This window comes from Calonectris borealis, chromosome 4, assembly GCF_964195595.1.
Source record: "Calonectris borealis chromosome 4, bCalBor7.hap1.2, whole genome shotgun sequence".
Taxonomy (NCBI): Eukaryota; Metazoa; Chordata; class Aves; order Procellariiformes; family Procellariidae; genus Calonectris; species Calonectris borealis.
In genome coordinates, this window is record NC_134315.1 from 37,129,557 (window position 1) to 37,156,612 (window position 27,056).

The following is a 27,056-nucleotide window of genomic DNA, read 5'->3' on the forward strand; positions in this document are numbered from 1 at the left end:
TGTTTCTCTCTTTTTCTTCCTCAGTTTTTTTCTCCTTTCTTCCTACTCAACTCTCACTACCTTCCCATTCTCCTGCCAACCTTGACCGTTTCCTTATCTTCAAAAGGAGCAAATCTATCACTACAACGTTACCAAAAAGCTCCTTTACTGTTAGATGTCGGCACCACATACCAATTCGTATGTTAGAACTAGTACTTCTTAGAGCTACGTCCAGTGTAGCATGATCTCCTACAAAGGCAAAAAAAAAAAACCAACTTGCTGTTTCAGGATTGTGGAGAAGAAAAAAAAAGAAAGAAAAAAACCATCTTGCAATCTCATAGACTTTACTGTTAACTAAGCTTTTAAGTTAAGTTCAACCTTGAAAGTACCCAAAGAGTAGAGACATTCAACTAACAAATAATTTACCTCTTTGCAGGTTTTTACATAATTGAAAGCTTCAGCCTGACGACAAAATATTTTCCAAACAGAGGATGGCAGAAAGGGTTTGGACAGTTTTGGTCTATAAACTGGAGGAAGAGGGTTTCTTTCATAGTGAGATGCTAGTTCTTCCACTTTCTTCAGTCTTTCTTCCCATTTTCTCTTCATTTATCCTAAAGCAATTACAAATAGTCAAATCAGTATCAACTTCTGTTTGTGACTCACTTTTAATATCTTCTGTGCTCATCACTACTTTTGATTCTGGTTTTGTTGAGCGTACTTCATCTATTAACTGAGAGTAGCCAATATTCCAAATCAACACCCAGCCTTGGTGATACCTATGACACTCATTTTAACATTAAGTCTTTCCACACAGATTTGGAAGTAAAAGATCTTCATATTAATACTATCAAAGATAAACACAACAGAATAGACACATTAAGGGAAGGCCTAAGAAGTTTAATTTTTGTTTACAGAATGGTATTACATTCCTCCTCAAAAAGTACACAAACTGTGTTAATTAGCCACACAACATTAGTAAGGAGTGAAAAAATACTATTATTTCTGCTTTATGGTGGGAGAGACAAATGAGATCATTAATTTGTATGGGTAGTACAGCACTTGAGTTCCTGAGAAAAATTAAGATTTCAGTGACTCTAGCTCTGAGCTCTGCATCTCAAAGTAAAAGAACTGAAATCCAAAATGAGGGCTCCATTCTCCACCGTTGACCTTCGCTATTGATCAGTAATACTTTCGCCTGCTTTAAAATCTCATGTACTTTCTTGCAAACTTAAGATAGCAATCTTATCTCTTTTCAAGAAATAGCATGTGATGCGGTAATGCTTGCTATCTTGCAACTTTTAAACTTCAGTCACATAAAGTAACCCAAATGCTACAAAGTAATGTAGTAAAGCATAAATGCACATTAACACTCATATAATTATTTGTAAGTATCATCAACTTTTTTTCTGGGAAAATTCATTGCTCTCCTGAACACCTGCAAATCAGTGAAGAGCACTGCTCTCCTGAACACCTGCAAATCAGTGAAGAGCACTGCTAACAAACTGTGAAACAGAGGCAGAGGGGCAGAAAGTGAAAAAAAATGAAGATGCGTCTTTTTGTTCTGCCCAGCGTAACCAGTTACCAACCCTTGGGTCTCAAAACCACCTCCCAGTTGCAATGAAAGATAAAAATGAAACTGACTCTACTTAGAAGTATTCAAACCTTTAGCAAGCTGGATCCACAAGGTGCGTTTAAGTATTTAAATACTCTTGTGGGCCCCAAAGCCCAAATTTTAGATCCTCTGAATCCCCCTACAAGTTTTCCACAACAAAGGTTCCAGGACACCTCCATTTCTGCCCATGGTACATCTAAGCCTGCCTGCGTTTGATAGTTTAGTGCCTATGTCAAGTCTAAATAACAGAATGTTTTTTCTCTTACAGGGGTCAAACATACTATATCTATATATTATCTCCTGACCTGTGAACTTCCTCCACTCCCTTCCTTTTCTTGCAATTAATTTCTTCTTTGGGAATGAAAAATGAAATTATAGACAGCAATCAGCATTTCTCAGAAGTGCTAGCAGAACCCTCAGTTTCATTTTGATGCTGTTCGCTCTGTTGTAAATTAATTGGGTGCAAAAGACATTCCCTACAACAGCACTCTCCCACAAGGTAACCATTAAAAAGAAGGGAAGAGAAGGACAACTCCCATAATTCTCTACTCATTTTAAACTTCCTAGTTAGATCAGGACATATTTTTGCAGAAACACAGCTGGGAGGATATCTGAACCTGGGAGAAGGCTGATGACCCTTTCTTTAAACTGAGAGATCTGTCACCGTTCTTGCAGGCCAAACACTCTTGGATTCTCAGCAGCCCAACGCATTGGGTCTTTTCAAGGTAACGTCAGTTCCTGTACCAGCTATGCCTATCACAACACATCTATTTAGAGCATGTACAATTCACACCTACAGACGAGGTGTAACTACAGACTAGCCTTACTGTGAAATTCCCACTTCATTGTCCTCTCTGTTGTCCCACCAGAAGTAAGGGGAGTTAATTATTTTTATTTTATGTGCCAGAAAGAAATTTTGTCACCAGCATGTTTGGACATCAGTGTTTTTGACTCAGCAGGATGATCGCATGAAGACTCTGGGAGAAATGTTATCTTGTTATAAGAACTTGCTATTTTATTCCTCCTCTTTGATGGAAGACTATTTCTTTTTTAGTGATGAGGATAGTGGACATCTTGTATTTTTATACCTTAGATGGTTGTTGGTTGGTGGGTTTTTTTAAACAAACGGATTCACCATTTCAGAAATGGCAATTTTCTCCCTTGTGCTACAGGGGAAAGACAAACACAAATGCATGATTTCATCATATGTGTCCCTACATTTTTGTTAAAAAAAAAAAAAGCATACTTAAACAATTATGGACAAAACACACTATCCACACCTGCTGAGAAACGAAGCTTAGACATGCAAATCAACCACTGCTCAAAATAACGTGATAGTTGGTTTCCTGGCCAGTATGTATCATGCAACATAGCTCTATGGCAGAATTCATGCTCCTCAACGCTAATGAGATTTTCTCCCAGCTACTGATTCAGCCTTAGAAGAACATACTAAATAACTTTCTCCCTAGTGCTAAATTTCTTAACGTTAGTGAAAATTGGCTTAGTTATCCTTTTATGCTGAGCTGAACCGTGGCATACTGACAAACACTACTCATCTTCCCTCAACAAAACCAAGGAGCATCAAATTTTCATCTTGTGCTCCTACTAGATTTGTAGTATCTACAATTAAGATTTGAGGAATTTCGTGCAAAATGCAGGATATTAGATCTGGCGATAAGACCTCAAAAAACAGTGCCTGTTGTGAGAAGCTGGAAAAATCGGTTTCTAATGTTAAACTTACTCTGACTCCTGCTACCGAAGGTCAATGTACAAATATGAAACTAACTGACCTGAAAGTTGATGATGAAGCTGAAACCAGCCCTCAGCTCCAGAGAGCCGCTGTGTAAGGCTGAACGGCAGGGCAGCAGGACGCTAGCAGGAAGGTATATTCAGGCCACATTTGCCGGTCGGCTCTACGATTTCCGAGCTTTCATCATGCAGTGGTGGGAGATAAACCCCGCCGTAGGTGGAAGGCCCTGCTCTGACACAGTCCAGTACATCCGCGCTTACCCAGCTCGCTGAAATCTGAAAGATAGCCTCTCATTTGGTAGTCATCCCCACAGATCACCCAAGATGGCGATTGTCTTTATAAACCACCATGCTGTCAGAAAGGTAAGGTTTTTTCAGCACGCAGAGGAACGAAAACAAAAAAACAACAGGGTTTGGGTTACACGAAGTCAAACGTGACAGCATTAAGCGCGGCGTAACGCGTCGCCCTCGGGCAGCTCTAACAGGCTCAGCACTCAAACCCACTTAAGGCTCGCGTGGGCACCCCCACGCGCGTGGTGCGGGGGTAATCGGGGCCTAACGGCAGTCCTCCCTGTGACGGAGCACACCCGAGGAGCCCGGCCCGGCCCGGCCCGGCTCGCTGCGGCAAGCCCCGCGCTAGGAAGACGGGGACCGGCGGGAGTAACGGCACCGCGGCGGCCGGTAAGGCCGCGGGGAGGGGAAGGGAAGGGAGGGCAGGCGGCCACCCCGCGCGCCTCCTCAGCCATGGCGCCCGGCCCGGCCTCACGCCGCCTCCCCTCAGGGCCGCGAGCCGCCTCCCCTCAGGGCCGCGAGCCGCCTCGGGGGGCATGGGGACGGCAGTCCTCGCCGACACCGACTCACCACCATGGCCCGCGCGCTGCCGCCGTAGGCGTTTGAGCTACGTGCCGTTGGGGCGGGCGGGCTCCCCCGCCCCGCGCGGGGAGGAGCCAGAGGGGCCGCGGGGTCATCGCGTCCACCGGCGGCCGTCCCTCTGTGCCGCGCCGAGCCCCGGGGGAGGCAGGTCGGAGCGCGGCGCCGGTGGAGCGGGCAGGCGGCACAGCCGGTGGGTGGCGGCTGCGGGCGCGGCGGCTGGGCCGAACAAAGCGGTGGGGGGCTGGGGTAAGGCTGGCTGGCGCCTGCCCGGGGCTGGCTGTGGCTCTCGGGCTCCCCGGGGCCTCGGTCCTGAGCGGGCGGCCGCCCGCGCCTCTCCCGCAGGGAGCCGGCTGGAAGGAGCGGGAGCCTCCCCGCACCCGGATGGGACGGGAGCCGTGGCTTGCCCGGGGCGGGACCGTCTCTGAGCGCCGCCTTTGCGCTCTCCTGGCTGCTCGCGGGGCTCCTGCCACCGCGGCGACTGCAGGGCGGGTGGTTGTCGGGGGCGGATGTCCCCCCATCCGCCCGCCGCAGCGCCTTGCCCTCTCGGGCGCGGCGGGAGCAGACCGCCAGCGGCGCCGTCCCGGCGCTCGCCGCTTCGCCCTCCCCGGAGGGAGAGCGCGGCGGCTTAGCTGTTATCTTAGTTATTCAGAAGCTTAAAGGCTGGCTGTTTGCTAATTTAAGCCTGTTTTGTGGAGAAGCTGACTAAACAAAAGAAAAAGGGAAAGAAAAAAAAAAAAAAGGAAAAAAGTGCTTTCATTTTAAACTGCTTTCCGGTGTCCCTCCGATAGACTAACTGGAAACATAGGGCCTGGAACTGCATTTGGATCTACCAAAACAAAGCTTTGGATACAGCGGGTTAAACCTCAGCTGGAAGATGGCTCTGCAGCGACCCGCTTGCTAACAAAGAGTGAGCGGGCGGCAGCCGAGAGGCCTGATCCTAAGGTGAGGGTCACAGGGGCGGTGGTACGGCCGCTTGCCTCTGTTGTACTGATCCTGCCGGTGCAGGGAAAGCATACTTGAGGCCCTCACAGGCACTGTGACTAACTTCTTATAGCATGTAGAAGGCCCTCTCCAAGGTGTTGTCAGTCTGTTCCCTGCTAGGTTGAAGGATAGTGCTGGCAATCTAGTCTTTCACCTTCCAACCGGTAATTCTCTTCTGTAATTATCTGGTTCTTGTCAGTTGGTCGATTTGAAAACAACACACCTTGCCCTTAATAGCATTGTCAGGCTCCTTAATATTTATTGCAGTGGTGATGTGGTTAATAGGTATAGATGAAGGAATAAGGAAGGGTCCCATCTACTCTCAGAATAAATTCAGGTCTTGCTGATTTTGCAGATTAATGCTGACTAACTACAAGTCTGTTTGCTTTTGGAAGATCAGAGTGCTGGCCCAGTGTCAGTGCTTTCCAACAACCGCATCCAGACCAGAAGTAATGTGAAAGGCTGTCACAGTATTGGCACACTTCCTTCAGTGGTAGTAGTATTTAATAGTGGGATAATGCCACATAGAAAACGTAATGGTATATTTCGAATGTTTTTAGTTTTTTCATACAGTCAGCTTCTATATTTTCCTTCCGTTATTAATTAGATAATTATCAGTTATCATTATACGTTGTAGAATGGAAAATTCTTAATTTGCATGTCTGCATTAGTATCACAACGTGCCATTTATATATTTATGTACATAAAATACCTTCTTTGAACGCTTGACATTTTCTCTTGCAGTCATGTGTGGTGGAAAACTGCCCTTTTCTAATCTTTAATGTTTTATGATACTGCTTCCTGTTTTGGACATGTATTTTAATACTGCTACAATCATTGCTTTGTAGCAGCTGACACATACTGAACATGTGTTGTCTTGTCTCCTGTGGTTTGCATATTTCAAGATACAGTTGGTAACTAGAGACAATTCAGTTATTTGCTTCCTTCCCTGTCCGAGAAGCTTTGGTGTTATTTTTATCGCTATATCATTAATTTGTCTTGTGTGGTTCACAATTCACGTAAATATTGCTTTAAAAAGAAACTTGATGACTTTTATGGCAGCGGTGGTATATGATGATGTGAATGTATTTTCATTAGATCCAGGTAGAATAAGTAAATCCAGGCTGGAATGGAGTAAAAGCATTGTTTTCTTTATCATTTTCCTATCAAAAGAAAAGCATTGGAACAATTGCATTTATATAAGGCAAAAAATATTTTTGCTTTTATTGCTATGCAGAGAGACTTTGGTCATTTTTGATAGTTTGCTGAGCATAGTTTTGGACCTTTTTGAACCACTTTGTTTTTTACTTAGTACTTGTAAAAATCATTGTAGCATCATCTTTATATCCGCTATCTCTGTCTCATAGGGTTTTTTAAAAACTTTTTTTTTTCAAATAAAATATTGTAAAATAAGCTTCCTCAAACCTACAGAACATATTCTGCTAGATTAGAAAAACGGTGTTGCTCATTTCAGCTACTTGTTTTTTAAGTTTCCTTACAGTTGAAAGCTCTACTTACCTAAGCTTTCAGAGAAAAGAATATCAAGGAGCAGAATAACAATTTTTAATAAAATTCTTAATGCATTGTCCTGATTTTCTTCCCCTATTCCTAACAGCATGAGATCATCCTCTACAGGGAAATGTGTATTCTGCTTGACAGAACATGACATCATTGCGTTACCTAAACAAGATGAGGCAATTCTTAGTAGTCTGTTAGAATCAGCACTGTCCTCCAGAGAGCGTTGCTGTTACCCTGACTAGTGCTTTAGAGCAGAAAACATACTGCTGATTAAAACGTGCATTTGAGTGCCTAGCAACAAAACAGATATATCTTTGTTCATGTCCTTTGTTCTTTAAGGAAGTGCAGGTGACTTGGTGCACTAAGGTGCTCAGAAATTGATGGATATTAGAGGTGAGTTACAGATTCTATTCTGAAGATAAAGCATGCATATTTTAAATACCTAACGTATCCAGTTTTTCTTCACTATCTCTTTAGCTTCTGTAAAGACTCTTAGCCAAGCTCGTGATGCAGTAGAATGCAGTAAGCTCTAACACTTTGTTAAACAATGGAAACTGTAGGCTGTGAGCTAGGCTTGCAAAGGCTTTAGTAAGAAGTATTTTTATGATATGGTATTTCAAAATGTGTTTTAAATTTTTCAGAAACAAAGTACTTTTAGTTCATTGTAATTGTAGGTTTTGCTAGCCACTTCTTCGAATTTCATTGTTTTTTTGGCATTGGATCAAGGACAGCAGTTTTAAAGTTTTAAGGTTGCAAAAGGGTCAAGGAGATAAGTCTTAATTTAAGGTCACTTAAATGTTGAAGATCTATCTTATCATTTGCAGCATGCTTTAACATTTGTGTTATAGAAGCATTCAGTGGTCCCAGTCTGCTAGGTCTCCAGTTTGCCTACTTAAGTCTGCTGCTGTTCGCTGGTGTTATTCCCAGCTTACTAAAACCAGTCCCTAATGGGATGCAGCAGTTTGGCTGGAGCACACCTGATGTGAACCCAAGGCAGCCTAATGATCCACTTACCCTCGCTAATGATTCCAAGGTTTCATCTGTTGGCCAGAGAGTCGTTAGCTTTCCCTATACTTTAGCTGAGTCTTTCTCTAAGTAGTTAGTGGTAGCCCAGGCTGGCTCATATGATAGTCAGGAGGTGACCACAGCTCATGTAGGCACATATTTACTAGTTTACACTAGCTGGTTCAGGTACTTGCAGCACTGGCACTGCAGATCTTCACAGTGCCAGACAGCTGGGATAAACACCTGGGCTTTTAGCAGAAGTTGAATTCCATGCTGATATGGCTGCACTGCTCTCAGTACACCTTCTGGCTAGTTTTGATAATGGCATTGGTACGTGATACTGTGCTTTTTTATATGGTGTGGTTCTTCATTACTGTTGGCAGACAAAGAACAAACAAGGAAGAAAGTTAACCATTTCCCTGTCTCTCCTATTAATCCCAGCCACAGTGAAGGGTTTGGGTTGTGCTTCTGCACATAGCACTTCTCCAGAAGAAGGAACAGCATGAGTTGCATCAGAATTGTGGGTCAGTCTGGTTGGACGTTTTCCTACAGCATAAACTTTTGTTCAAAAATGTCAGGCTGAGAGCTCAGGAAAGCTGGGAACCAACCAAGGATGATTGTGATAGGGACAGGGTTGAAAGAGACATAGAAACTCCTGGAAGCTGGCTCTGCTGGAGCAGGGGAACTTCTAGTGTTCTTGTCAACGAAAGCCATTCTTTCCAATTCCTAGGGATCAGAAGCCCAGCTTTTCAGTTACAGCTGGGTGGACACACTAATTGTCACTCTAGACTAGACTTTGTTGTCAATGCAAATGCTCCCTGCCCAATGATAAGGCACAGGGTTGGTTCATTGTCGTGCCACAGGTCTTAGGTGCTTGAATTATCCTTTGTAGTTTTTTTCACATAGGGAACTTTTAAGGAATTAGACTTTGAAGTTAGGATGAATGAATCCAGATCATGGTGCTAGGCAGGCAAGTTCAGCTTCGTAGATGTAGTTCCTGCCCCATGATACTGTCTTTAAAGTAAATTTATAAAATATAAAGCAATAATGTATTTTAGAAATTTTATTTCTAAAATACCAAGCTTATTTGATACTTTTGTAATTTGGTTTTCAGGAAGTTTCCTGTGTGCTGCTAATTTACATGATACAGTTCTCAAGTCTGGAATAATTTTGTGAGCAAGATTTCTTAATTACATCAGTGCTCCAAGATACAAAGAAATAGTATTCAGAGTAACCTTGAAGATCTTTTGAAGTCACTAAAAATGTAAGTAAATGTCTTTTTAAGAAACAAGGAAAGAAGGAAGTTGTTGTGGTTTAACCCATCAAGCAGCTAAACATCACACAGCCGTTCGCTCACTCTCCGCCCCGCCCCACAGTGGGATGGGGGAGAGAATCGGGAAAAAAAAGTAAAATTCGTGGGTTGAGGTAAAGACAGTTTAATAGGACAGAAAAGAAAGGGAAAATAATAATAATAATATTAATAGTGATAAAAGAATATACAAAATAAGTGATACACAATGCTATTGCTCACCACCCACCAAGCGATGCCCAGCCAGTTCCCAAGCAGTGGTCCTCCCCCACAGCCCACTCCCCCCCCCCGTTTATGTACTGACCATGACGTCATATGGTATGGAATATCCCTTTGGTCAGTTTGGTTCAGCTGTCCTGGCTGTGTCCCCTCCCAGCTTGTTGCTGGCAGGGCATGCGAAGCTGAAAAATCCTTGACTATGTAGGCCCTACTTAGCAACAACTAAAACATCAGTGTGTTATCAACATTCTTCTCATACTAAATCCAAAACACAGCACTATACCAGCTTCTAGGAAGAAAATTAACTCTATCCCAGCTGAAACCAGAACAATATCCACACCTTATTCCATACCATCTACATCATGCCCAGGTCCCACACTTTTCAATATATTCCAATTAATCACCACCACTTCTCCTGTCTTTTGTTATATACACACAGATATCATTCCCTTAGTCTGTGGGCCATTCCTATAAAATACCTGTTGAGTTCATTTAGTCCATGACTTTGGGCTCCATCTGTCATAGCAGTCTTTCAGGGCAGGAGAGGTGGTGTGTGGTGTTGGATCGTTGCATACTGAGGCCAGTTCTGGTTCCACTATCGCCGCGCTTATCCGGTTCTATCATTGCTGCACTTTGTTCGGTTTCAAAGGTCATTCTTCAATGCAATCTTATGCATTGATATGGCATATAGCCACCACAGAAATGATGATGTACAGTATTATATAGCAATTAACATCATACAATTTAATTCATTGGCTATTCTCACACAAAATCAAATCCCCTTGAGGTACACATTGGACTTCCCCATCCCCAGATTAGTGCTTCTGATGCATCAGTAATTGTTGCCACAGAATATGGATATTCATGGTGTACTAGCTAGAGTACAGACATGAAGTTAAGAGACTTACAATAATAATAATTTGATGGTGTGAGGTGGCAAATATAGTTTGCCACCAAAGAACCTAAGCCTTAAAAAAGAATCTTCAGCAAATCTTACTGCTTGGTCTGGTTATTTATACATGCCTATTTACCATAAATATTCCTGCTAAGTAAGTTTCTTTAAAATTCTTGCCTTGTAGTGCCTTGTTTGTTTCTTGAGGTCTAAGCATTTATTTCACTTCTAAGCATTTAATATTTTGTCCTATCTGGCGATTTAACTCTATGATGCTTAATGATCCTTTTCTGAATCCTGAGTTAAAGGTAACTTGTAGTAATGTGTTCCATAAGTAATTGGGAAGGAGATTTATTGCTTTTAAATTGATTTCTGGCTTGGTATCATTTATCATTTCTTGTCCTGTGTTCTAATCAAAAGTAAATAGCAGCCCACAGCATACAGTTCATTTCATCAACTATTTAAAGTTATATTGTTGTGGTTTTATGTTATTTATATTGCAGTTGCCTTCACATACACCAATTAGGGTTGGATGCAGTGATGTTTCACTGGAAACGGAATGCAGATAAATTATTTATTTTTCAAAATACTATGACCCAGAATCTAATCTCCTATGTTAGTCTTTGCATACATCCAATAACTTGTATTGCTTGGTTTTGGATCTCAGTTTCTGTCTTACTGAGATGGAAGAATCCATATATGACACAATATTCATAACACTAAAATGCTACTAATGCATGTAGGGACATTACAATATTTTAAAGATTGTTTTTTATTTGTTTGTCTCTTATCCTGCTTTTTGTAGGCATTTTCAATCATTTGGTCACAGGGATCTGCAGATTATTTTCCCCAGAGTTGTTTTAGAACGCAATAATTTAGAAAAATATTTCATGTTCTTCTTTCAAATATAAGATATGTAGGGATTACTCAGAAATGCTAATTTTTGCCTACCAATACTAATATTCCTAGACTAAAGTTACTCTGGGTGAATATCCCCTTTTAACATTCCTGTTTTCTCTATAATTCTAAAAAATTGCTCTCTGATTGTGTAAGCCTTTAAGGAAACCTAACAAATTAAGCAATCTGAAGATATTATTTCATATGAAAATTAACTGTCATATATTTCTATTTCCTTATGTTTTCAAGCTGATAACTGAGAGCCATAATGGCAGACATAGGAGATGGACCACATTCGAGGGAAGATCTGACAGATGCAAAATCTATTCCTGGTTCCAAAGGGTAAGTGAGGTACTTTTGGTTTAAGTCTTCAATTTAAGTCTTGAGGAATCTTGTGCTGTAACAGAAGGCAAGAGCCATAGGAGAAATAATGCTAAAAGGAAAAGTTTCAATTATGGTAAATTATAATAATCATAAACAACTATTAGAGTTGTTGTACTGACTTTGAAAAGATGCAGTCTCTGACAAAACAGGCCATATGTATGTACAAGGAACTAAAATGCAAAATACTTGAGGTGCAGTTAGACTTGGCTTAACAGTATTATCACGTGGTTAGCTGATCTTGAAAAGAGAATTCTCTGCCTCACCCTGGGCTAAATGTTCATCCCTTTCCTTGAACTGCTTCTAGAGCTCACCTGAACCTGTGGCAGCCAGTTCAGCTGCTTGAGCTGACCTGCTGTAGAGTTACATGTGCAGAAGCACAAGTGTGAGGGGAACTTACAGGGGTGGAAGGGAGGAAACGCAGGCCCGTTCTTCTTGGTGACAGCTAGTTGTTACGCTGGTGTAGCACTATCATCAGATTACCCTCTCTCTGGGAACTTAATTTGTTTCTGAAGTCATTCTTTTTAGTATTTCAATGAAAATTAGATTTAAGAGCATTACAGACTTTTTATTTGTAGAACACAATATGATAGCGAGCCCCAATCTTGTAACCGCTTACCCATGTGCTTAAATGAGAAAATCCATGCTGACTTCAGCATATGTGGACTGAGTAAAATTGACAGCCGTTGCAGAGTCATGAGTGGGGGTGTAGTTGGTGTGCTTATTAAGGCAGAATTACAGCTGCATATAGAGTCTTGGTCATTTTCTAGGTTTTGAATGTTTAGTTGTGAAAATTCAATGGTCATATGGCGTTTGGTTAGAATTCAGAATAGATTTACAATCTCAGAGCTCATCTTGCCTCCAGGTACATAGCTTTCAAAAGATGATAGTAAAAAAACCCGACTGATTTCTTTTTGATGTAATAATTGGTTTCCTTAAACTAATTTTCGTATTCTCCTATGCAGAGGCATTATCATTTTAGACACAGTTCTTCCTTGATTCTTTAAATTTTAAGCTTGTTACAGGTTGCACATAAGATTACTACAAATACAAATGACTCTTCACTTTTTTTTAAATTATTTGTGTATGTGCACATTTTACTGCACTTGAAACAAAAGTTTTATTTGGGAGCATAACTATACAAAGCAGTTTTATTTATTCTAACCTCTGGGGAAGTACAGTCTTCACTAGTCTTAGGTCAGATCTACCAACTGATTTCACAGACATAACTTAAAATCATAGGATGGTTTGGGTTGGAAAGGACCTTAAAGATCATCTAGTTCCAACCCTCCTGCCATGGGCAGGGACACCTTCCGCTAGACCAGGTTGCTCAAAGCCTTGTCCAGCCTGGCCTTGAACACTTCCAGGGTGGGGCATCCACAACTTCTCTGGGCAACCTGTTCCAGTGTCTCACCACCCTCACAGTAAAGGATTTCTTCCTAATATCTAATCTAAATCTACCCTCTTTCAGTTCAAAACCGTTACCCGTTGTCCTATCACTACACTCCCTGATAGAGTCCCTCTCCATCTTCTCTGTAGGCCCTCTTTAAGTACTAGAAGGCCGCTATAAGGTCTCCTGGGAGCCTTCGCTTTTCTAGGCTAAACAATTCCAACTCTCTCAGCCTACCCTCATAGGGGAAGTGCTCCAGCCCCCTGATCATCTTCGTGGCCTGCCTCTGGACCTGCTCGAGCAGGTCCATGTCTGTCTTATGCTGGGGACCCCAGAGGTGGACGCAGTACTCCAGGTGGAGTCTCACCAGAGCAGAGTAGAGGGGCAGAATCACCTCCCTCGACCTGCTGGCCACGGTTTTTTTGATGCAGCCCAGGATACGGTCGGCTTTCTGGGCTGCGAGCACACATTGTTGGCTCATGTCCAGCTTTTCATCCACCAGTACCCCCAAGTCCTTCTTGGCAGGGCTTCATCCCTTCATCCCTCAGCCCGTATTGATACCAGGGGTTGACCCGACCCTGGTGCAGGACCCTGCACTTGGCCTTGTTGAATTTCATGAGGTTCGCACAGGCCCACATCTCTAGCCTGTCCAGGTCCCTCTGGGTGGCATTCCTTCCCTCTAGAGTATCAACCACACCACTCAGCTTGGTATCATCGGCAAACTCGTTGAGGGAACTTCTAGGGAACCAAGTGGCAAACCTTACCATTTTCATTGGTTTTGCTAAAATAACCTTACTCTATTATTATTTTGAAACTAAAGAAGAGAGATCAGAAATTGACCTAAAGCTTGTCTGATTTCTATACAGAAAGAACCTACCTGCTAGCAAGTCTATGGACTCTGGAATTCTGCCAGACTACAGTTACAAAATGGATTATCCAGAGATGGGGGAATGTGTAATAATAAACAATAAGAACTTCCACAGACAGACTGGTACCACTTTCAAATTTTTAAGTTTTCTCCTTAATTTAGATAAATTAGTGGCATGTCTTATTCTTCAAAATTAAATATGCAGACCAATTTTGATTGCAATCTAAAATTAAGTGGTTTGAATGGGTGTGATTCATTTCAGTACATTCTTCCAAATATGCATAGAGGGAACACGTTAGGGTATAGCAGTAATGGGGAGAAAAATTGATAGGCAGTACACGTCCGTCTTGCCTTTCAGTCGTGATTTCTGTTCTGCAAATGAAATCCTTTTTTATGTCTTTATATAAATAAGTAGATATAAAAATAAGGAGTAGCTAAATCTACAATTTAGGTACAGAGAGAGGGAGATGGTGTGCATGTATAACAGTGCAATGTTTTTTCTGCTAGAGTGGATCTGGAATAATGGAATAATATTCCAGATGGATACAGGCATAAGTGAGAAAAGACTTTGGCTCAATCAGACCATGCCATCTATATCATATAAAAAATAATACATTTCTCTTATGTATAGGGATGTTACCCCGATCGGGTACAGATGCGGATGCTGCAAGTGTCAGAGAAGTTTTTATGAAGTTGGGATATAAAATAAAGATCAACAATGATCTTTCATGCGGGGACATTTTTAAACTATTGAAAAATGGTAAGTAATAACATGTTCAGCATGTGTATTAAATCAACCACTGTTTCCAAATACGTCTCTAGCCCCCACATCTCTTCTTCCCTGGTTCTTGTAGATGATATTTCACACCTACTGGTTTATTGCTAAGGATGACATGTACATCATGGTTTCCATGTTTATTCATCTTTGCTGTCTCTCCATTTTTTGTGCCGTGACTGTTGTCTCCGTATCCTTTCTCATCTTCTAAAGAAGGCTGGAAAAAAGGCTGAAACTTAAATGCAGACTGATTTATATTCTGACCCTGGGATCACTGAAGCTCTGTGAGTTGGAAAGAAACCTGCTTATTTGTGTAGAGGGGTTCTGTGCTATTTACTTAGTGGTGTGGCCCAGGAGGTGTTCTGATCCAGGGGGGGTTCTGATCAAGGGACCAGAACTGCAAGTGTGTGGACTGAATTACTCTTTTAGAGAAACAACTCATGTTTTGTTTGACTTGTGAAACAAAACACCCTTCCGTCAAGTGAGAGCTTTATCCTGCTGTCTGTGTTAGTCCTGTGTTGTTTGGACTTGGCTGTATTTAGTCCAGTAAATTAAATGGTGCCTGGAGGTATCTGTAGCCTGGAACACAGTCTATTCTAGTGCACTCTTGGAGGGTTCTCTGGCATGACTGTGGCTCATGTCTACTAGCACTCTCCCAGACTGTTCCAGATCACAGTGCACCAGTAAAAGTGTTCCAGGGATTATTCCCAACAGCCAGTTAGCCGGCAGCAGTCCTGTTTGGTTTTTCTTTTTTAAATGTAAGTGTTTGCTAACATAGATGTAGCTTCTTTAGTGCCAATTAATGTTTATGCCAGAGAATGCTCCCAGGCATGGTTAATTTATTAGTATAGTTGCAGCTTGTATGTTGACAGTAGCTGAAAGTGTAAAGGCCTCTGTCTTACCTGTGATATAAGGCCTCCAAATAGACAATGTAAACCACAGACTGCAGTCTAACTAGAGAGTCCCAAAAAACAGCCTTTCCTAACTCTTCTAGATGCAGTGCTTGTTCATAGGTTGTAGAAATGCCTGAATGTGCATCACCTGAGAAAAATCTAAGTAGTTGAGTTTTTCCAGAATAGAAATTCAGTGTTTTGGTAAGCTCTAAACAGAAGACTTCAGCTTTTGTGACTGTTGCACTTTTCATCTACAAACTGTTGCATCTTCTTGAGTTTCACACTCAGAATTCCTTTTGGATCCTTTCTTTTAAACCATTTTTGTATCTTTTCATATATTTTAAAGAATCATCTTGGTCCTCAAGTACAATGCCCACAATGTCAGGCAACAAAAGACATCAGAGAATATCTGTTCTATGCTCTTTGCATACCACAAGATGGAAAAAAAATATAAATCTACAAACACTTTATATAAAGCTTAAATGTCTTTAAGTACAAAATTCAGAGGTTTGAAAAACCTTTCTAGCCCTTGCTATAGAGCAAAAGTGAGAGAGGGGGGTAGTGCTAGTACCTAGGTCTGTGCAGCAGCAACAGCTTTCATACTGCATTCAGTTCCCGTGTAATGCAAGTAGTTGAAGCATCTCTGATTGGAAAGAGGTAAGACTTCCCCATCCTTTCCCAAAACTCGGAACTTCCCGTCAGTCCAATCCCAGATCACGAAACTCTTGACCATTACTGCATGAGCGAGGTGTACCATTCAGACTTTGAGACACTGTGGGAATACCCTCTTTGTCTCCTCACGGTGTTCCTGGCCTAGTTCTGTGGCCGTGTCTTAGAATGAGTAGGGTTGGCCTTCCATTTGGGGTTTTCTGTGTCCGACCTCCTGAAGTAAAGTAGGCTGGCTCCTTTTGTTCAGAAGTGAAAACTGGTTGGAGCTTTTTAAACATGGGAATTAGTTCTTAAAGACTTCACATAGGAAGCATCAAATGTTCAAAGCTTTTAGGGAATGCAAGAAGTTAAGATAATTCTCTTTTTTCTTTCAAGTTTCTGAAGAAGATCACAGCAAGCGAAGCAGTTTTGTTTGCGTGTTGCTAAGCCATGGTGATGACGGATTCATCTATGGTACAGATGGCCCTCTTGAACTGAAAGCACTAACAAGCCTTTTCAGAGGTGACAGGTGCAGAAGTTTAGCAGGAAAACCCAAGCTCTTTTTCATTCAGGTGATGTATAGCTGAACAATGATCATCAAATCAGCTGGATACTTAAAAAAAATAGCATTTCCCATTAATATTAGTGCAAAAAAAAGTTAATTATGTCTAAAATTGATTTAAATGGAATTACTTTCAGAGTAAGATTCTCTTCAGGTCTAAAAGTGGCACAGTCTGCCCTATTAGGTAGGCAGTATTTGTAATAGCTGAGATGGCGTTACCTTAATTCTATGGATTAAGTAAAATCTTTCTGAACACTAGCCAATATTTTAGTGAGTTTCTAAATGCACTTTTGAATTAATATCTATCTTAACGAAACTGTGTAGTTGATTTAAATAAATGCTAGTTACTTCTGAGTCTGTCTAATGGAAATGTGACATATAAATTCTTGTTATTTTTGCAGTTTTTTAATTGGGATAGTACTGTCTTTAAAACGGGAAGAAAAATCAGTATTCTGATCATGATCACTGCCTTTATTTCTCGTTTATTTTTTTATTTTATTTTCCATTCTTCTTTCCACCAAGTAGGCTTGTAGAGGGACAGAATTAGATTCCGGTATTGAGGCAGACAGTGGATCAGAAGAAACAATGTGTCAAAAAATACCTGTCGAAGCAGACTTCCTGTATGCATATTCTACAGCTCCAGGTGAGAGACTGGCAAAGAAATTTTTCTTCCTGAAATTGGATCTATATATCAGCTTGTATTGATACTGTAAATGACAATTTGCAGTTCTATCTGGTCAGTGGGTGACTACTTCATGTGTTCTCTTTCATGGAAATACGAATTTTCTTCCCTTAATTGTTTTTTCTCTCCTGATTTGATTTCTTTTTGAGATAGCTGCTATTCTCAATTCCTACAAAAAAAAACCCAAACCCTGAATATACATCTTTCTCACTAGCAAACCCTTAAATGTTCATCTGCTATAAATTCAGTTAATCTGAGTTGTGCAAATAATTTAGAGGCTCCTATATCTGATCAATTTGACATCTGTCTCTTCCATAGGCTATTACTCCTGGAGGAATTCAGCTGAAGGCTCCTGGTTTATTCAGTCACTGTGTAAAATGCTGAAGGAACATGCAAGGAAACTTGAACTCATGCAGATTTTAACTCGTGTAAATCGCAGAGTGGCAGAGTATGAGTCCTGCTCAACTCGACAGGATTTTAATGCAAAGAAACAGATTCCGTGCATTGTCTCTATGCTCACCAAAGAATTTTACTTCCCTTGCTAAAAGAATTTCACCTTGTAATTTTTCAGTTCCTGTTTTTATCTGTAATTTATATGCAATGTTAGTATGGAATACCACTTCTAAATCTGAATTACTGTTCACTACTGTGTGTGGCATAATGAAGTGTCTCAAAGTTAGATATGTCCATTATTAGAAGTAAAACATAGCATGGCTGTGTTAGAAGTGCAAACTTGAGTAGCTGAAGTACAGGCAAATTTGAAAGTAGTGCTCTGAGTATCCTGAAAAATTAGGAAGAGGAGACTGAAGAAAGGTCAGATCACTTATCAGATCTATTTGGGGCTACATTTCACTTTGCTGAAGGGGCAGAGAAAAGAAATAGTTCTTGTAAAGAGTTTGGTTTCATGTCTTTGCCAATAGGAAGAAGATTCAGAATGTGATATGCTTACTAATGATGGTAATGTGCTAGTAGTGTCATCATACATTTCTTCTTACCTCGAGATCTTAAACTTTAGGTTATAAGCTAACCTAGACTGTTTTTATAACTGTGGAAAACAGCCATTTCATTTTTTACGTACAATTAGGAAGCGTATTTAAAATACAGTCAATTTTTTCCTGATCATTTTATAACTTTTTGTTATTAGGCGTATTAGGTAAAGCAATTATATCAACATGGGTAGCTGACTTTGAAGCTGAGTGACTAAAGGACCAGTCTTCCAAAATTTCTTTTTCTGCAGCTCCCTAAGCTGACATTGGGGCATATTTTGGGCTATAAGAATCAGTGCAAAAGAAAGTCCACATACTGAATAGTCTGTTTTCCTCTTTCTGGCCATAAATTAGAGTGGGTTTGCTTTGTGCTATGTGCGTACCACATTTAATCTGTGTGGAAACCTAGATTTGTGGTATTGGAGAAATTTCACTTCTTAACTCTAATATCATTTTGAGTTAATTACAAGACTTTAGCTAAAATATGTTAACAAATAGTAAATCATATCTCTGGACTCTAAATTTTGTGGAACAGGCTTTTACAAAATTGTAAAACATCTTTGTTGATGTTTCAGCTTGTGGCTGTCTTTTTAAGATTAGAGGAAGACAGAATAGTAAATGACTATAGGGTGATTGCAAAACAAGACTTAAAACTCTTTAAATTGTATAGCATAAACAATGTTAGCAAATTGATGTTCACTTCTAGAGGCATTTGGGGTTTTTTTAACTTAAATTAAACATGTTTCCTAAATTGTATCATGCTTTTCTATGTGTATTATTTGTTTAGGATCTGATAGCTTTTGCAAATTAATTTGAAATTTAATTATGTCCCTTTTTCTCAAACTACTACTTTCCCTTTTCTTCCCATCTGCCTTAGCACCTGAAGTTGAAAGCAGCTGCTTTAAAGTATTGTATACCATATAGCCAGGTAATAAGAGTAGTGATTGAGACATGGGAAATGCAGGTTCAAAAGTTATGCAGAGGAGGCAATTTGAAACATTGCAGTTGAGTTCTCTGATGCTGCCTGCTGAATAGGAGGAATCTTGTCTATCTCTTGTAGAAATGTTTTGTGAGAGAGAGTTAGTCTATTTTAACTGATTGAAACTTCAGTTCCAGGCAGATTTATTACCCGTGCTTCTGTAGAAAAACTAAATAGGCCCCTGTTAAACATACCTAAAAAAAACATTTACAGAACCTATATGTAGGTTTCTTCATATAGGCTGTGAATGACAACAAGCAGCTGCACAGTTATGTGTTGTAAATGACTGACAGGATTTCTGTTAATCCACTTCAAAGTAATTGGGAATAGGAATGTTCCTTGAATTCTTAGTTATTTTGCTGTAAAAAAGTCCTGTCACGGAGTTTGCTTTTCCTGTAAATTTAATAGGTTCTGGTCTTGATCCTTCTTGGTCCTTTAAAGAAAAAATCATTCTACAACTTTTCCAATAGTCTTTAAAATAGAGCAGAACAAAATCAAAGCTAAGCTACAATGAGTAACAAGTCATTTAGGAAGACGTAGAGGTAGAGCTTAGGGAAAGAGGTAATACTCCCATCAGTCCTTTCCTCTTAGGACAAGAGCTGCATTTTACTCCAAGTCAGTAAATTCCTTCAGAGTGCCAGGAAGGCTCCTGGGTGTGCTGGTGTGCCAGTCGGTGGGACTCGCGGGTAGAGACGGGGCCGGTTGGAGAGGGGGAGGCGAGAATGTCCTTGAACGCTCACTCAGTTCAGCAAGGAGGTCTGCCTAGAGCTGGTGAGCTAAGCTCATGGTAATTGGGAAAATGCGATCTAGTTGGAAGGTTGAATTTGGGGAAGAGGCAGTGGGATGGAAGGTTGTAATAGAGTAAGCATTTAGGACAGACTTGAGGAAAATAGGACAACTTAAATGGTTGTCTGTAGGTGATGCTCAGTGTGTAAGGACCACACAGAGAGAGATGAAGACCATAGTATAGAGGCACAATTGTCTCTCTATATATTGTTAATCATTGCTGTAGGTTTTGGCTGGATAAATCACAGAAAATTGGAAGATTAAGGTAGAGGAGTGGAAGCAAAGTGAAAGGAGTGGTTGCACGATGTAATGAGAAAGATGCCTTAGTTTGAGTGAAGCTAAAGGAGAAAGGAACAGGTGATTTATGCTAAAAACCGGGCAGAAAGCCCATGTCAGTTTTACAATAGGAGCAATTGTAAAGGTAAAGGAGCAATTGAACTACCTTCTTATTGTTGGGTTATGTGATAAAAGGTCGTCTGCACACCTACAAAGGAGCATAGAAAGACAAGGGCAGGAGGGGAAGCCCAAATAATAGCCTGCCCTGAAGGGCTACTCCCAGGCCCATCACGGGAGCCATCAGCCCATCAATGACCCATCTCCACAAACCCAGAGGTGTGCAGGAGCACAGGGACAGGCAGGAACCCAAATTAAGGACTTGGAGGTGGGGACACCCTGTCGGCTCTTCCCAGGGCTGTCCCAGGGGAGCCTCAGCCCCAGGACCCAGGATGGTGTGAAACCCATCGAAGTGAGTCAATGCAGGACCACCTTTCATGTAATTGTGGGACACATCATGGGATGCAGGGGAAGAGCATTTTGAGGTTGCACGGGATTTATTATGGGATGTTTAGGGAAGGAACCAAAGGCAGGGAAAGGGATGGATTTAGGTGATTTGTGGAGGAACAACTGTGGGGAAAATAGAGGTGTAAGGAGCTAAAAATGGCTGGTCACATGTAAATAGTTGGCTGGTTGTTATGCCCATCCGGCCATGCCCTGAGCCTGACCAGCGCAGTCTGTCCTGACTTCTTACTAAACTCTCTTTCAACTATTCTTCAGTGGGGGGCTCTGTTTTGTGGGTGTGCATGGGGGACTGAGTGCCACCAACTGGAGTCAGACCACAGGTCAGAGCACTTGTGTGTCTGTGGTGCAGTGACTGGAGTGAGTTGATTTACGTGCCAAGTAGCACCTTGGGTCACATCAAGTGCCAGTCCCAGCGTCTGGAGCAGGTGTGGGTGTGCAAGTGTGTGTGTGTGAGCACCAGCGAGGATCTCGCCGGCCGAGAAGGTGATGTGGCCTCAGGGCTGGTGGTGGTGGTATGTCTACAGGCAAGGCCATGGGAGGAGCTGGGTGTGGGGGCGACCAGGAGAGTCCTGACCAGCTCCCTGCGTGCATGTGTCTAATGAGTGAGAGAGTTTGTACCAGCAACTGGAGTGGGGCTGTGGCCTCGAGGGCTTGTATGTCCAGGTGCCAGCAACCGGGAAGACTGGGATCCAGGGTCAGCTACGGGACAGGCTGAATGTCTATATACATGTATGTTCCCACCAGTGGACCTCCATCCTGCTCAGCCAGAGAGGGGAGCAGGATGAGGCCATTGATGCTCTCTGTTCATGTGAGTGCTCTTGAGTCTGTCTGTGTTACCAGTGTGCGTGATTACACACGTGGCCACATGTATGTATACATATGTGGTGTATACGTCTGCTCTGTCTGCGTGTGCCTACTGGGAATACATCAGCCTTGCTACTGGTTGGACCTGGGGACATGGAGCTGCAGCAACCTTACCTCTCTTGGGCTGTCGGATACAGGCTGATGCGTGTTTTTGCTAACGCATGTCTTTTGAAAAAACAATTTGGGAAGACATACTATCCAACAAACTTCCAAAATGTGAGGGAGACAACTGTTTCTTTTTCCAGAGTGGGAAGGAAATAAGTGATTTAAATATGGACACCTTCACAGAGTCCAGTGGTGAAAGGCTGGGTGAAAACACTTGCACGGAGGTGTCTCGACTATACTGGCGTAAACAGTTCTTCGCTTCCCTGGGGAAGGCTTCACGCCAAGTGTAGCTGCGGTTTCCAAGCTGAGCTGGAAAGCACCCAAGTTTTCACCTAAAGATACAGGTATTCGCACGACTAACTGGATCATCAGCTAAATTGTGTCAAAAAGGCTTTTTAAAAGCCTGACCTTAGTTGTTTTGCTGATTTGACAAGCCATCAGAATCACAAACTCTTTCATAAATCAATGATGAAATTAACAAAGGCGGCATATGAGACACCGAATCATTTTTACTAATGTTTGCTTTTCTAGCAAAACTGGAGAAAAAAAAAAAGTTTTTTTTTTTTTAAAAATGTGTTTGATGCTAGGCAATGGAAGGATGAAGCAAATAAAGACCCAGGCTGAAACCGGGGAGGCAATTCACGCTGCCTGGTTTATACCAGGTCAAGCGCTCCCTTCTGGCTAAGCAGATCCTTACGTTCAGTGCAGTCAGTCTGCCCTCTTCCCACAACAGCCTCTCAGAGTGCAGATTCCAAATCTGCTTTTGTTAAAGGAAAAAAAGGCAAGTCCTGGTAAGTCCCATGGAAACAGTCTGTCCTTGAGAATAGAATCCACACTTTTGGTACTCTGCTCCATAACAGAAGAAACCTGTGCAACTTACTCAAAATATACAGTGGTTAACAAGTTACTAGGTCCTTTTTTATAATTAATGCATTCCTCTTGGAAGTATATATGGTTTCTCCTGACATTTTAAACTAAATTATTATCATTCACATGCAATTTATATTTTTAACTGTAATCTCACATTATTTATTTTCTGCTAAAGCCAAGCAGTATGCATATGAAATCACTTTTAGAAATATTAACAGTAGGAATATTAATGGCTAAATTATAACAGTAACAGCAGAAGACTTGTCTCCTCATATCCTATAAGGAATGCTTCTCCATGACCAGGAAAAACTACCTTTCAACTACTGCTAATGACTACAGGCAGCAGGACAGTCACAGCAGAATTCTCTGGTTTTTTGAGATAACAGGGTCAGAGATAAACTACTGCTTCATCACCACAGGGTGTCACTGCAGATAGCATAATCATCTCCAAAACTCACATCGATGAGGAATTTAAAACCAAAACCAAAAGCCTCCTGAATGAAGCAACCCTTTCACACCTCTCGGTGGTTGTTTGCTGTCTGTCAGCTTCAGTACTTATGACATCCTGGGACTTGCATCCCAAAGTACGTGAGAACATTGCAGTGCTGCTTCCCAAGAAAACCTCCCCGTCTTTCTCATTGCATATCAGAGTAAAACAGAATCAGCTCATTTTGAGGCAAAAAGGGTTGTCTCTACTGTCCTAGACCTACCCAGAGAACACTTCCAACTATGGAGCATCTCCCCCTGCAGATCCCTGCCGTACCACTGACAGTCCTGTAACATTTAATAAAAAAACCGCACAGCATCCCCCAAAAAGCTTCTGCCATACCTGTGGTGATGGTCTTTAAGCAGAAGGGTGGTGCAATAGCTTGCTTTGCCTGCATCATGAAAGGCGATTATTGGAAACAGAACAACTTGCCTTGTAAGCTCTTAAATTTTATTTTTATGTCTTAAAAATCGAATTTTGAAGTTGGGATTTTCCTGGATAATCACAAAACAAAAAATTAAGACCTGACTTTTCCAACCAAATGAAACATAATGTTTTTTTCTTGCTAGAGACCAAGATGTTCTGTCATGAAGGCAGACGCATAATTAAAGCACCTAGAAAGAAAACAAGGTGCACAGCAGTCATTTTCCAAAAGTGTTTTTGTTTAGTGTTTGCAGGCAAGATTTGGCATCAGATTCAATAGCTCACCACAGCTGCCCCCAATGGCAGGGACCAGCGATGGTGCTCTGCCTCTGCCTGCTGCGCACAAGACCTGAATGTTTCCACCTAGCTGAACATGGTGAGCTTCATAGGGACTTACCTAGTGAAATGCAATAGCGTGGGGTGTGTAGAAGACCAGCCTAGATGATCTAATAGGTCCTCCTGGCTTCAAATTGTATACAGAAAGGGGTTATGCAAAGCCATCTCACTACCTCTAAAGCAGGACCAGATAACAGGTTTTCATGCATATGCATAAAACTGTAGTAATATTATCTGAGCGGTTTGAGAGTATCATCTGATGCAAAGATGTACCTATGGATGAAGGGTGCCACGGCCATTGAGAAAATATTAGTTCTATTTATGTAACCACAAGACCTATAAAGAGAGCAGCGGAAACAACCAGCTCTGTGCAATTTACACTTGTCTGTACAAAACCATAATTAATACTAAACTTTGACAGCTAACTTGCAGAGGGATTTCTTTTTGTAGGATCCTTCTTAACAGACACAAGAGTTTCCTCTTTCTCTCCCTATCTACTTCTTGTACTAAAACCAGAACATTTTGGGTTCCCTTTTACCCCATTCAGCTAAAAGCAGCTTCCTCAAACGCACAGCCCATACCTCTCCTGCATGATGCAATGCAAAAAGGCCGGTTAAAGGCAGATGTAACCTTCTCTGGGTAGAGCGGTTCTCCACAGAGCCCCTTCACCCTTCTTTGCCTCCTTGTCCTCAGCTGGTTCCCCCTGCTTAGGTCCCCCACTTTCCCTTGGCTGAGGCTATGAGCTTTCTGGGTGAGGGCTGACCTTCAGCTGATGGGGATGCTGCTGCTGCTGCAGGAGGTCCTGAGCCAGGACGTGCACTTGGATGACCATGGTTTCCTCACCCCACATGGGTTCTCCCCGTCCGGTTGGCCAGACTGCCAGTAAGACTGGTAACCCCATGTGTGGGGCCCTCTCCGTTCAGCCTGCCTGTTGTTAATACTAGGACCTCAGAATGGCAATAAATAACCCAAAGTGAGCTGTGGTCTCTCCGCCCTTCAGGCCTGACATTTAATGCATAGGTTCACCCAAAAGTCCATAATTCTTGGTTAACCTTTTCTTGCCTGGGACAGGGTCTATACAAGATTACATGACAGTATTATAATAAAAATGTCTCCTGAGATGTATGGAAGATGGGAGAAGCAGCAAAGGAAGGAACCAGCTTTACCAAGTCTCCAGCAGCACACCGGGAGCCGGTACCACCTCTGCCATTGCTGAAGTGCTATTGAGTGAAAGCATCTAGGGGTGAAATGAAAACCAGACTCTTCCCCCCCTTTCCCTAGTCCCCATATTTTATGTTTGCAATCCTCCTGGGGGCTGTACGTGATGTATAAGCCCCCCTGGTTGGCACCCTGCTCTAGTGGGGCTTCCTGGTCCCACTGTAGACCAGCTCTAAGGGCCAGCGCTGCGCAGGGCTCGGTGGCCTGCAGGACTCTGGGTTTCTGTAGGCAAGCCCAAAAGGTGGCACTGGCTTACTTTTGTTATGCTGGGCTTCTTTTATGCAGGTTTAGGGTGAGCCACCGGCACAGCTCAGCTGTGCTGGCTGCAGGGGTGGCAAGGAGGAGGGTGGATGCGGGTGGCCAAGGGGACGATGACCATCTTTTCTGCAGCCAGCATGTAATTGTTCCTCGCCATGACTGAGACATCTCTGATGACCTCGGTTGCAAACCTTATGGAAAAACAGTGAGGTTTGGGGTCATGCTGAAAACGGTTAGAAAAAGACACGTGGCTTAGCCACCCAAAGTGACCTGGGTCTGTGATGACGGCAGGGACAACACCCACCTACTGCTGAAACCCCGAGCGGCAGGGAGGGACAGGAGCCCGGCGAGCATCGTCATCTGTGCCGCCGGTCCCCAGCTGGGTGCTGCGAGGGCTGCATCCCTTCGGGGCTGGATGCAGGCTGGGTGAGCTGGGGAGACCTTGCAGGGGGGCTTGGCCTGCTGGGCCTCAGCTTTCCCCAAAGGTACCTCTGTGGGAGGCAGCGGGGGGGCCAGGGAAGCGAGAGGGGCAGCAGCAAGGTGAGATGTGAGACCCCAGAGGGAGGTGGCACCTCCGACTACAGCTTTTAAATACCGCCCAGCAGCTCTGGAAACCTCTGGGGGAGAGGAGGCTTTGCAGCAGTATATCAGCTACTCTGAGTCTTTTAAGTTGGACGTTGACCTTAGGAATGTAATCAGAGAGCTGATTATAAATAGTTGGTGCAGTTGTTGATGAGATTAAAATGTGCTGCGGCAGGCGGTTGGAAGCGGAGGGTTACTCCAGGGTGTGCCTGGGATGCTGTAGCCTCAGTCATTTACGGCTGCACGGCAAGCCTGAAAAAGGGAAGTGGCTAAAAAAAATGCTCAGAAAATGGTCCCAGGGAGGGGGGGAAGGAGGAAGCAGCCTGGCTTACAAAGCTGGGGGTGAGGGACAAGGGGGAACGGGCCAGGGAGCAGAGAAATTTAAGGAGGAGGGACGACAGTCACTGCGACTGATCGTGGTTCAGGCATGGGGTGGACTTAGAGCTACCACACAAAACCGTCCTGCAAGGAAAAAGGCTAAACCAGCAAAACCCTAAAACCAGGGGAATGCCCAAAATAGCAGAAGTAAAAACCTCCAGGTAAACCATCGGTGCTAATTTGTGTTCAGATGGCAGCATGTGATGGACCTTGGGAGAAAGAGAGGGCAAAGGAGGTGGAGAAGAAGTGCAAGAGGTGGGTGACCCAGCAGGTCGGGGCATCTGCTCTAGCTGAGACCTGCAGCAGCACTGGAGATGGGCACAAAATGTCCCCGGGAACGGCAGATTGTATCAGCCGCGTGTTTGGGCAGGAGTTGCTGCCAGACCTGTGCTGCCCTGGAGAGTGGAGGAAAGCTACCGCCTCCTGAAAAGCCCCAAACTTTACAACCTCAAAGACTTCACAAGTGAAGGACAGGGAAGGAGACAGCAGGCAGGTCCAGCGGGGCAGGAAAAGGAGGCAAGGAGATGGTGCTGGGCAGTGTAAGAGGCAGCGGTATCAACCACTGTGGGGTTTTCTGCAGTTACGATGAAGAGTTTGAAGGAGAAATTGGAAAGACACGAAGAGCTGTGCAAGGTGCTGATCATCCAAATGGGCTGGCAGCTAGGAAGAAAGTGGAGGAGCACTTGTTGGGCAGCAGGGCAAGGGTGGCTTTGATGGGCAATGGGGACCAGGAAAGGCCTTGAAAGAAAAGAC

At 42.8% G+C, this 27,056-nt stretch overlaps 2 protein-coding genes across 12 annotated transcripts in view; one reads left to right on the forward strand and one right to left on the reverse strand.

Moving 5' to 3' along the window:
• The window catches only part of PRIMPOL (primase and DNA directed polymerase), a 20,103-nt gene extending 15,824 nt beyond the window's left edge, over positions 1 to 4,279 (reverse strand). For 3 of the 7 annotated variants that reach the window (XM_075149245.1, XM_075149241.1, XM_075149244.1), the window contains exons 1-3: positions 3,382 to 4,220; positions 2,680 to 2,757; positions 406 to 590 (exon numbers count right to left, since the gene is read on the reverse strand). In XM_075149245.1, coding sequence (XP_075005346.1) covers positions 406 to 585 — 180 coding nt within the window. In that variant the 5' untranslated portion in view covers positions 586 to 590; positions 2,680 to 2,757; positions 3,382 to 4,220. Of the gene's footprint in view, positions 1 to 171; positions 229 to 405; positions 591 to 2,679; positions 2,758 to 3,381 lie in introns of those variants that run through there. The other 4 variants (XM_075149238.1, XM_075149239.1, XM_075149240.1 and 1 more) reach the window with 4 other exon arrangements.
• Positions 4,280 to 4,294: 15 nt separating this feature from the next.
• CASP3 (caspase 3) lies at positions 4,295 to 18,975 on the forward strand. Of its 5 annotated transcripts, none has more exons than XM_075149259.1 (8): positions 4,295 to 4,403; positions 8,832 to 8,981; positions 11,284 to 11,376; positions 13,672 to 13,796; positions 14,305 to 14,433; positions 16,386 to 16,561; positions 17,077 to 17,194; positions 17,552 to 18,975. In XM_075149259.1, the coding sequence occupies exons 3-8, from the start codon at positions 11,303 to 11,305 to the stop codon at positions 17,776 to 17,778; spliced, it is 849 nt and encodes a 282-aa protein (XP_075005360.1). In that variant the 5' UTR covers positions 4,295 to 4,403; positions 8,832 to 8,981; positions 11,284 to 11,302; the 3' UTR covers positions 17,779 to 18,975. The 5 variants fall into 5 exon arrangements, with proteins under 5 accessions (XP_075005360.1, XP_075005362.1, XP_075005364.1 ...); XM_075149260.1 differs by lacking the exon at positions 4,295 to 4,403 and adding an exon at positions 4,767 to 5,155; XM_075149261.1 differs by lacking the exon at positions 8,832 to 8,981 and having other exon boundaries at positions 4,318 to 4,403.
• Positions 18,976 to 27,056: the final 8,081 nt, after the last annotated feature.